Below are 11,371 nucleotides of genomic sequence, written 5' to 3' on the forward strand. Positions count from 1 at the left end.
ACGCAGACAGCAGAAGTAAAATGTAGCTCTGAAACATCAGCACTAATGAAGCCCCCCCATCCCTACAGATCCATAGCTTGTAAGTGATTGACTTCAGTGTACAAGAAGGTGCAACCGCAAAGATTAAAGCTTTTCCTATCATAAAGGCATTTAAGAAGTTTAGCTCTCCCCTTATTCTCCCTCGGTAACAAGTTAAAAGTGACAGTCTCTTGCTCAGAGAGAACTTCCACAGTCGTCTCCTCCACCAGCTACCTATTCCCTCAAGAATAGCATCTTTCAGCGTCTATTCCTGTTAAGTCAGACTGAAGTTGGCTCACACTCAGATCTATTGCTGGGGGAGAGAGGGAAAACTTAAGTGGCATAGACATACTCATGTATAACAGGACCATTTCCTTATAAAACCCCTTCTTCACTTGAGCCTGAGGTTGCAAACATTTTATTTTTTTTTTTAAAGTCAAGAATAAAACACTCTAGTACTTTATCGCATCTTCTACGGAAATGTAAGTTCTTCCAGATTTCCTGAACCTTTATTGTTAAGGAGACCAAGTAAAGATCTTTGTGGACCTAGAGCCTTCTGTGGCACTCAAGTAAACTATAAAGATACTTACCACTTCTAAGTCAGCTCAGCCAAGCTTTTGCTTCAGTTACACCCAAATAAGCATAAAAAGCCAAAGTCTTACTAATTCCTAGCTGTCTGACATAAAGCTTTGCAAATGACCATACTTTCTTCTTTTCCACTTATTACTGAAAGACTAGGTTTTTGTATTACAGATTAGCTACTGTTTATCAGCATGACCATAATTTATTCACCCAGGTGAAACAGAATTTCACATTCATTATTAGCCAACTTCCACTAAGTCTCTGCAACCTGCATTTCTTTACCTGTACCTGCGGAGCTGAAGTTTTGATAAACACCGACTGCAAGAATCCACTACAGCTCATGTACATGCAATGCTAAAAATAAGAGTGTGAATATCGTATGTTTTCAATTTGTGATCATTTTAATGATTAGCATAAAAGTGCTAGATAGAGAAATCTGTCTTTTCATTACGTACAAGGAACATCAAACAAAGCTATGGATGTTTCAGCTAGCTGCATGCAACTGAAGCATCACTTCTTTCATGAATTAAAGCAGCAAGATTTTTTAAACCATAGGAAAGCTCACACTTCCAAAATATAAAGCCAAGAAGGAGTGGCAAGTAATTTGTGCAAAATTATAGACATTAAACTCTTTGACAGTATATGCAAAAATCTATGATACAGGCCATTCTAGAAAACAAAATATTTAATCAAGGACAGCACTGTCAAAACAGTCAACATTTTTATACTCAGCTGAATTAAATGTAGGCTGTACAGCAGTAAGCTTTCCCCCCGCCCCTCTTCTTTTTCTGAGTTTGTAGCTGATTTGGTCTTTAGAAGCAGCAAGATACCAGACAAGCAAAAATATGGGAGAATTTAAATGGAATTATTTGATGTGGCAAAACAGCTTTTAGGGACCAGAAGTGTTTAAAAGAAAATTCTTTCCCCCTGTTTTAGAAAACATCAAGAGTAAAGAAAGTTTACCTAAATGGGTATTACTGTTATCCATTATTCCTTTCCCTTACGCTATCTTAGAGTACGTTATTCCTTTCCCTTTGAGTACCACAAATTAAGTCAGCAGCACAGTCTGTCTGCGTGGTCAGTAGAACAACTGACTTGCATTTGGTCTTTTCTTAGCATTTTCTTTCTTGCCTTAAAACAAAGTCACTGACTGTACAGACCTTCGTTTCTTGCTAGGCACAGCATTTAAATAAGAGATCCTTAGTTCTGCCTTTTGAAGTGGTGAGCTAATCCCCCTGTTTGTGTCATTTTCCCTTGTGTTTTTACTTCCCTCCCATATGCATAGCTGCAAGTGATTTGTGGATCATTTTCCCTTTGATACATGATTTATTTGGCTCAGTTTCTACCGCTTTAGTGTATCCTGCTACCCCACTGCCTTTGAGTCACCAGAATTCCCTGTTCCTCAACTTTCAATCCTCTGAAAACACAACCCTCCTACCATTACATTTGGTAAGACAATTTTCAGTTTCTGCTTCAAGCTTCTATCTTTCCCTCTACATTTACACTAGGTATTATGGCATAAGCACAGCTAAAAGCAATTATCTTCATAGCCCTGATGCCATACTCATTCTTGTTTCTGTTCTGAACAGTTTCTTCTTTTCAGAAGTAATGCTACTTTAAGAATTGCTTTAAAGGAAGGTGGTACGTAAGAGAGGCTGCTTCTACAACATGTCAGCAGCCAACACTTGGCTGCATAACCAAGAATATTGTTTTCCCATTACAAGCTGATAATCAAACAGGAATTGTAACATGAACAACAGGCTAAAATAATTCTATCCAACTGCATGGAAAGGCCTGATTTGGTTACCTGAATCTCAAGACCATATCAGCAGTGAGAAACAACTGAAACACTAATGTACCAATATATATGTACCTTTAAAAAGAGAAGTAAGAGCTGCCTGACCTTTCAAAAGGAAAATAAAGAACAACACCCAGAAGGAAACTGGACTGATTATCTGAAGAGTCACTTAGATGTATCTCAGGCTTTTTGCGTGTCCTGTTATTTAAAATGCAGCCATTGCTTTTCCAGTCCTCCCATTCCATTTTCCTGCCTAAGTCTCCTTGAAAGAGTCTGAACCTACAGAAGAAACATGTCTTTGACAGCCATGCAATTATTCTCTTTAAAATCAGTTAGGTACCAGTTCACGTTTTTCCTCAAGTGGAGCACTGAGTAAAGTTTAACTTGCCTTCACATGTTTGTGCGCCTGATTTTGCCTCTCCCATTCAGAAGGAAAGACCTTCTGGCATAAAATTATATAGCAAGGTACAGTATAGAAGAATCTGGTTTGAATTGTCAAATGGCACTGACTCAGAAATATGGTTATATATGAAAACCACAAGTATAGTTTCAGTTGTGGTATATTGGAATAGGAAGAAAAAATACAGTTAAGACTGTTTCTATTTCCATATACAACTTTTATTGCAATACCTGTATTCTAAGTGTACAGATACAAATACAAAATGACCCATGACAGACTTTAAACCTGCCCAAATAGCGAACTGAGAAACTCATTCGGTATTAGAGCCAAAGTTGACAGAACTTCAACAGGTGATAGGAAGCTTCCCCAGTCTCTCTCCAAGAACAACCAGGATCCACCATATTTTTGGTCCAAGATGTATGCTTTAAGTTGGCAGCTGAGTCTATGAACGAGTGTATTTACCCCAGATGTGCAGCATAAACACAGAAGCAATAAAAAGAAGACTCATGACCAAAACTGGAACAGGCCCACTAAAAATAAAGAAAAAAAAAAGGCATTAACATAAAAAAAAAAGTCTGCTTTGTCCAAAGGCTGGTCATTATCAGCCAAGCGAACTCATCGATTCATAAGCAATTGTACTAGAAAACTCTTACTCCATTCCCACAGAAACACCTTGAAGTACACAGAAATGAGATAGCCATCTCTATCAAAAACTGCTGCTGCCCCTATGTTTTTAAAGGTACAGTTTTACACACCCTAAACGTTACGTGACTATAAAGTAAAATATAATAACAAAAAACCTAACTTATTTAAAAAATAATTAATGGTTCATTATTACTCATCATTGTGAAAACAATCTCCAGAAAATTATCATCTGTATTTACTACTCAGATAGCCACCTGAACAGAGATGTAGTCAGATACAAAAACCAACAGAGTCCTCTAGCGGCTAGTGAAATTTTGGCATAAAATTCGCATTAGCTGTTTTTTAAGAGGTTTTACTTCGTTTGAAAATAATGGCAGCAGTGGATGAGAGATGGGAACTTCTGTTTTCTTGAAAGAGATACACAGAATGTCAGTTAACTCTATGATTAAATCATTACCTAAAATGTATATATTAACAAATTTCTTAACTTTTTTCCTTCTCACTTTTATACATTGTCTAGATATGGTATAGTGATGTTTTTAAAAAAAACAGTTTAATCATAGGGTGCATGTTGAGAGACTGTATCAGCTGTTTCACACTGTTCTGAGACACAACAATTACGCACCCTATTACACAATTACACACACTCAACACTGCATCATACTACTCGCTTCATACAATCTTGTTTCTGATTTTCAACTTGCTGTTGGTAGAAACACCATGAATTCTGTTATCCAGCCTGTATTTCCCTCCAGGTTACTGTTTGTAAGCAGGTAAGTGTTACTTGAATACAAATTAAAAAAGAAACTGAAAATTGATTGAAACAATTTACTAACGTATTTTTCTAGGAGATCATAGTCCATGTAATTCAAATGTTCATTAACTGTAATCTTACATTGAGTTTTAAAACTCAATTATTATCTAACAGACTTATTTGGGTATGGAGAACCCTAAACACAGACATAAAGCATTTAGCAAATAAATCATTGACAAAACATGCAAACTAAAAAAAGTCCACACACACAGTAACTATGTAAGCAACCCCTATCAAGGGCTATCTTTCACTAAGCAACAGAGTGTACCTCTCAACCCCCAGTGTTTTATACATATTTGAAGTTTATGTCCTACATAATATAAACCGTAATGCTATCAGGCGCGCAAAGTCCTTACGCTGTATCTGAATTACTATTTAATTCATTTAAGCCTTTAGTAGTAGTAATACGTGAGCTACTCTTTGCTGAAGGGCACAGAGGAATAGAGGAGCACCACTAACCAGAACAGAGCAACATGGAAATAAAAAGGGTGGATTGTTTGGAGGTTTTTTTAAACATGCAGATGACATTGATCCCCCCTACAGAATAATCAACTTTCCAATACTAACATGTGTATCTAATTTCCTCCAGTCCCAAAGACAACCTGCTGAAACCCTGCAATTCTCCTCCATACACCTGAATCTTCTCGGCCCACCACGCAGTTTAAATAAATAGTAATTAAAAAAACAAAAAATTCAGGCACCTCTAAAGATTTAGTACTGTGCGTTCTCAGAATGTCTTTCATAAGGCTGCCTATTACACCACAAGCCCAATTTGATTCTCTATCACAGCTCTACAGGAAACACCACCTATAGCTCTTTAAGCAAGAAAGCTCAAGACAAGATACAGGAACCACAGGTACCAAGTACCACAGAAAGAGGAACAAGTTTGGGTTTAGTCTTCTTTTCAAAGTATGCAATGCTTGATCCGAGTTTTAAGGAGAAAAATACCACATCCCACTCTCAATTCTTTCCCCCACAGATTCCTTTTGCTAATATTGTTTTTAGAGACATATATATTTTGTAGCATCCTGTACCACAGATAAATGTACTTCTCTGAGGCAAACCAAACTTGCTTATTCAAAATATTTATTATTTCTGATGTTGAGCACAGATACTAAATACCTGAAGCATCAGAGGTATAATTATGTATAATATAAAATATAAAACTTCTGATCTAGAGTGGAATTCTCCTGATCATGGCTAGCATGAAATAACCTGTTCTCTGATGGTTTTATGTATTTTTTCATAGTAATTTTAAGAGCTCGTATTTTAAACAACATGAGAAAACACACAAAAACCCCAACCCACCAGGCTAAGCTTTTACACTGCTTTATGCAGTAGTGATCACAACCATTTTTAAAAACAACTTTGGCTGAAGCACTTTACTGAGGCCACCACACCCCTCTATAACCCCTCTTCATTTTTAAGCCTACTGAATAGGACAGAGATCATAACAATTGGTTGCTACGGAAAAAAAAAACATACTTAGAAAAATACACAGAAAGCTGTAAGCAAGAAAGTTGCTCCCAAGCCGTGGTTCAGAAAACATTACATCTAGTGTGCAGTTGATTTATAAAACCAACTCATTTTAACAGATTTGTTTCTTCCGTGAAAAGCCTGACCATACAGCTACCCATGGCAGCTTGCAAAAAAACCACTCCCAGTATTCCAAACCTTAAAACTGGGAACCACTGTGTTACAACATAAATAGAAGGGAAAATCTACCTGCTGACCTGCTAGTATTGAAGATCAGAACAACTGAGCGGCCATTCAGCATCAAAGTGAAACCAAAGGATTCAAAAGGAAACTTACTGAAATTGGTAAAGCTGCTTTGACTGCTTGTCTTACAAATCTACTGAAAAAAAATTAAAATCTACCTAAGGGTAGAACACTTTAGTTTTTCTCAGTTTGGTTTTTTTTTTTTTTTTTTTAATTGAGCTTTAGCAGACCAAACAATACAGAAAATAGTTGCCTTGGCTATCTGCATAGATTTGCTTTAGAACACTATTGTTGCTCATTGTCCTTTTCTTTTCCCTGCCTTGTCTCCTCTCTGGATTCAGAATGGAGAAAGCAAGACCTGTAGTAGCAGATCACCACTACTTTGACGGTTTGCTGTACAGTTTTTGATTTTTAAAGTGTCAAGCACATATGAAAATGAAAACACGTCAGACAACTTCAGAGGAAGGATTACTCATGGAACAATCACTAACTAGACTACCACCAGCCCTTCCCCAAATATTCTGTTCATGCAGCCAGCAGCAGCCCTCTTAAAGGGCTCCAAAATAAAATAGTAATGGATTCTAGAAAAAAGAAGCCATAGGGTCATCCCTGAGCATCTTGAGTCTCTTCAACCCCATAAGAACAAAAGGCCATGATGTGTAACTCTACAAGAAGCACAAACTTCCACTCAGGGTATGACTTGGCACACACCCATCAGCTGAAATACACCTTCCACCTTTGTTAGCCAAGTATTAGGCTGCAAAGCTTGTCTGGAAAACAGATCTGAATGACTTAAACTGGCCAAAAACTAAAAACCTAGGCTCTCTTTACAGCTTAAGGGATACTACCACCAGACATTTGACCATAATGTTTGAACATTCACCTTGTAAAAACAGGGATATACAAATTATCGGAATGCTATCTGCTTTGCAAGCTTAGCTAAAATAATTTATCTTCAGCTTTTATTAAAAAGCACCTGAGATTCTGCAAGCATGTGGCTTATCAGTTACATTATGTTTTCAAGGGGGAGTGCAGAATCACAACATATCTATTAACAAAGCAAAACCAAAAGGTTAATTAAAAGGGAACAAAAGCATGCACAAGGATGCCTAAATTCACTGTGACAAGTAATGTTTCCCAACTTCAAAGGAATTGCTTGCAGTCTTCAAAGACCACTTAAGATAAGCCTAGGCAACTACAAACTATAACTTGTACCTACCTTTTTAAAGCTGCTATAACTCTATAAACTACCTCTCCAGCTTTACAGACTAAATAAAATATTTTGTCCCAGCTCTGTCTAAGCACCCATCAACTCAGCATGTTTTCCAGTGCAGACATTGACCTCTCAGTCCAAAGAGTGAAAGATTACATAAGCAGGTGAAATATATAGTTCTCACGGCTGCCACCACCCATATATCCAACTTACACTTTGAGCCCTGGGGAGTCCTCAGTGTAGAATCGCCACATCCCACCAGTACCCGTGGAAGTGGCACGGCCCGCACTTCTTGTCCCGCAGCTGGCATTCTTCCTTCAGGGGGTAACAGAACGAAACAAAACCCAAAACACGTCAGCAGCCTGCCAGCTTCTAACACGAAGCACCCCAAGAGACTCGGCAGAAGACACCCGCATCAGCCTCCGCAGCCAGGCAAGCAGAGGGCACGATGGCTGGGGGCAGCACCGCCTGGGGATACAGCCAGGACCGCCGAGGACCGCCGAATTCGACCCTCAGCAGCCCTGCCCGCACCCCCCGGGGAAGCGCACAGCTCAGCCCCTTTGCACCGTCTCTCCCCCCCCCCCCCCCAAAAAAATACAAAGGACAGGGAAGGGAAAGGGTTGCCCCCACGCCCTCCGGAGCCGCCGCGGGCACCTACCTCTGCCGGACGGTGGAGCCCGCCGCGCGTGGAGCCACGGCCTTGCTGGGGGAGCGGCCGGAGGAGCCGACGCTCGTAGCGCTGGGGTTGGGCCCGGGCTGCGGAGAGAGGAGAGAACCGGGTGAGGGCCGGCGGACACAGCCGGGGGAGAGAGGACGCCTCAGCCACCCCCCCGCCCCGGGCAGAACCTCACCATGGCGGCGGCAACGGGGGGTCGGCACGGCCCCACACACGCTCCTCCACGGCCGCTCCGGCCACGTCCCTGCCCGCAGCAGGCCCCGCCCCCGCGCCGCGCCTCCCGAGGGCCCTCCCGGCTGCCCGGGATAGTGCCTGAGCAGCACCGCCTTCTTTTCCCTTCCCCACCCGCCTCAGCGGCCGCTTATCCGAGCGAGCCGACTCCGCTCGACGCCTCGGCCGCTCTCGTTCCCTCACCGGTGGCAGGGCCGGGGCGGCCGAGCGGGGAAGACGTGGGACGAGGCGCCAGGCAGCGCCCGGGCCGCCCGGCCGGAGGGAAGGCCCGGTAGGAAGGCTGACGTGTCCCGCGGTGGCCGTAGGGCTGCGCATGCGCGTCGCTGCCCGGTACGTGGCGGCCGGGCTCCCGGTCCAGCCCCGCGGCAGCAATGGCGGTGGAGGCGGAGGGGGAAGGGGAAGGCCCGTCCGTCCTGTTCCTGCACCCGGACCTGGGGCTAGGCGGGGCGGAGCGGCTGGTAGTGGACGCGGCCCTGGCGCTGCGGGCGCGGGGCTGCCGGGTGCAGATCTGGACGGCGCACTACGACGCCGAGCGCTGCTTCGCGGAGACGCGGGGCCTGTCGGTGCGGCGGGCCGGCGGGTGGCTGCCCCGCAGCCTGTGGGGCCGGGGACAGGCGCTGTGCGCCGCCCTGCGCATGGTTTTTGTGGCGCTGTACGTCCTGCTGCTCAGCGGCGAGCCGGTGGACGCCTTCGTCTGCGACCAGGTGCGGGGCCCGGAGGGGGGGTGGACGCCATTTGGTGGGGAGGGGGCGGCCGTCGTTTGGTGGGGAGGGGGTTGCTGGCCGGGGGGAGGGAGAGGAAGCGGCCGCCGCTTGGGTTTCCCGCGCAGGTCTTCTCTGGTGATGGGTCTTGGTGGGAGGAGGTGCGTGGGGAGCTCCCAGGGCTTGGGGGGGTCTGGGGGGGCGAGGGGTGGGGGTGGGGGGTCTTGGCGGCCTGGCAGGCCGAGGTGAGGGAGGAAATCTAGAGCCGCAGCAAGAGGTCCTGGATGGGGGAGTGCAGCTTGATGCGCTTGAGGAGGGGAGAGGGAGAAGGCATTTGGTTTGCAAAGGACTGGCTCAAGGGGCATGGCTTTGAAATCCCATGTATGGGCCAGTGACACTAAACACAAATAATAAACGTCTCTTCTTGTCCTGTCTCTCCTGGTTGCCCTAGGTGTCTGCTTGCATTCCTGTACTTAGACTGGCCAGAACCCGTAAGAAGGTTTTGTTCTACTGTCACTTTCCTGATCAGCTTCTGACCAAGAGAGAGTCTCTCCTAAAGCGCATCTACAGATTACCGCTGGACTGGCTGGAAGAGTACACGACTGGCATGGCAGACTGTATTGTCGTGAACAGCAAGTATACTGCCAGTGTGTTCAAGGACACGTTTAAGTCTTTATCTCACATAAACCCAGACGTCCTCTACCCATCGCTCAACATCAGTAGCTTTGAAACAGTAGTTCCTGCGGATATAGCTGACCTGATACCAAAAAAGAAAAAGTTCTTGTTTCTTTCCATTAATAGGTATGAGAGAAAAAAGAATCTAGCGTTGGCACTTGAAGCTTTGTGTGAGCTTCGAGGAAGGCTTGATTCTCATGAGTGGAATGAAGTTCATCTGGTTATGGCAGGTGGTTATGATAAAAGAGTCCTGGAGAATGTGGAGCACTATGAAGAGCTGAGGAGACTTGCAGCCAAGCTTAGTGTTAATGACCATGTCACTTTTCTGAGATCATTCTCAGATGAACAGAAGATCTCACTTTTTAGTAACTCTGTATGTGTGCTTTATACGCCAAGCAATGAACATTTTGGCATTGTTCCTCTGGAGGCAATGTATATGAGATGTCCAGTTATAGCAGTTAATTCAGGCGGTCCTTTAGAATCAATCTTGCATAATGTTACAGGATTTTTGTGTGATCCTCTGCCAACGCAATTCTCTGAGGCCATGGAAAAAATTGTGAGAGATCCTCTCTTAAAGGACACAATGGGAGCAGCTGGGAGAGCCAGAGTTATGGAAAAATTTTCCTCAGAAGCATTCACAGAACAGCTGTACCAATACATATGCAGATTAATACAATAAAATTATATTCCCGTATTATATTTTACAGCTTTGTATCTCTAATTTGTATGGGAGACCAGTATTCATTGTGACTATGATGAAGAACCTGGGACATCTGAAGTTCCTTGTTATGCTTCTTGTGCTGCCTTATGTTGCTTGATACAAAGAACGAGCAAAACATGTCCCACTGTCTTATTAGAAGTTTAAAATTTTTATGTGGTAGGCTGATCTGCCATTGTAGGAGTTCTTTTGTGTACTGTGCCTTGGAAAAATGTATCGTTAAATGGCAGTAACTTACTAGAAAATCATTGCACATTTTACTTTAATACTGTATACGATATGACTGATTTCAGTTTACAAAATGTGGATTTGTACAGATAAGACAAGCGCAGCTTTATTTTTTAGGTGTTTCAAATGTTCATCAGTAACTTAAGTGAAAGAGCTATCTCAGCTGAAGTATGGAGAGAATTGCGCAGTCCAACCAACCGCGTGTTTAAAAGGACCAACACCATTAGGGATATAAATGATTGACCTTTTACACTACTTCTTAAATTGTGTTATGTTGTCACATTGGGTGTCATAAAGAAGTGTACAGGTGTGTGAGCAGGAGGTAGCTGAGACTAGAATAAAACCAAGGACACCAGACTACCTCAGGCAAAAACATTAGTGATGAAATTCTATGTCTATGCAGATAGCTGCAGTGCATAAGGATGTAATTTTACTTTGAGAGTTTCTGGTTTGTAGAGACTTAAATGATATCCCTTTCACTTAACATTTCATTCTAAATGACGGCACACTTTTAAAAAATGTGTTAATCTGGAGCAGGCAATAAAGACATTTTATTTTGCTTGTTTTAGTGGTAACTTTTCAGTAAACTTTTCTGAATAGTGTAGCTGGGGGATACGTTTCTCCTAGTATGGTGACTGCACGTGTGACAGTAATTTGACTTATTTTTCAAGTGTAATACGTGGTTTTGGGCAAGGTATATCTGGGGTTTTTTACCTACCTCTCTTTTTAGCGCATCTTTATTAGTTCATTGTTCTATTTGGTTTCTAATAGCACACACAATCCATAAAGTTGAATTTTAAGTCTGAAACTGGATTGAGTAACTATACCATTTCCTCAATTTTTGAAATCCTTTTTTATCTACGAAATATTATTTTGTAGTCTGAATTTTGCAAATTGTGTTTAAGATAGTTTCAGGCATTTTCACATTTAGTACTTCACAATAGAGACACCAG

General features: G+C 42.7%; 2 protein-coding genes across 2 annotated transcripts; one reads left to right on the top strand and one right to left on the bottom strand.

Annotated features, from left to right (window-relative positions):
* Positions 1–2,994: 2,994 nt before the first annotated feature.
* SEC61B (SEC61 translocon subunit beta) lies at positions 2,995–8,154 on the bottom strand. Its single transcript, XM_075022837.1, has 4 exons — positions 8,041–8,154; positions 7,848–7,945; positions 7,403–7,504; positions 2,995–3,328 (listed from the first exon to the last, which is right to left on the bottom strand). The coding sequence occupies exons 1-4, from the start codon at positions 8,041–8,043 to the stop codon at positions 3,241–3,243; spliced, it is 291 nt and encodes a 96-aa protein (XP_074878938.1). The 5' UTR covers positions 8,044–8,154; the 3' UTR covers positions 2,995–3,240.
* A 232-nt stretch (positions 8,155–8,386) lies between these two features.
* Positions 8,387–10,993, top strand: ALG2 (ALG2 alpha-1,3/1,6-mannosyltransferase). Its single transcript, XM_075022838.1, has 2 exons — positions 8,387–8,800; positions 9,249–10,993. The coding sequence occupies exons 1-2, from the start codon at positions 8,468–8,470 to the stop codon at positions 10,149–10,151; spliced, it is 1,236 nt and encodes a 411-aa protein (XP_074878939.1). The 5' UTR covers positions 8,387–8,467; the 3' UTR covers positions 10,152–10,993.
* The last annotated feature ends 378 nt before the right edge of the window (positions 10,994–11,371 follow it).

Source organism: Buteo buteo, chromosome 3, assembly GCF_964188355.1.
Source record: "Buteo buteo chromosome 3, bButBut1.hap1.1, whole genome shotgun sequence".
Classification (NCBI taxonomy): Eukaryota; Metazoa; Chordata; class Aves; order Accipitriformes; family Accipitridae; genus Buteo; species Buteo buteo.

Coding starts and splice junctions, on each gene's coding strand:
- SEC61B (XM_075022837.1), bottom strand. Junction 7,505..7,847: donor GGCTCCACCGTCCGGCAGAG/GTAGGTGCCCGC, acceptor TACCCCCTGAAG/GAAGAATGCCAGCTGCGGGA. Junction 3,329..7,402: donor GACTCCCCAGGGCTCAAAGT/GTAAGTTGGATA, acceptor CTTTATTTTTAG/TGGGCCTGTTCCAGTTTTGG.
- ALG2 (XM_075022838.1), top strand. CDS start 8,468: ATGGCGGTGGAGGCGGAGGGGGAAGGGGAAGGCCCGTCCGTCCTGTTC. Junction 8,801..9,248: donor ACGCCTTCGTCTGCGACCAG/GTGCGGGGCCCG, acceptor TGGTTGCCCTAG/GTGTCTGCTTGCATTCCTGT.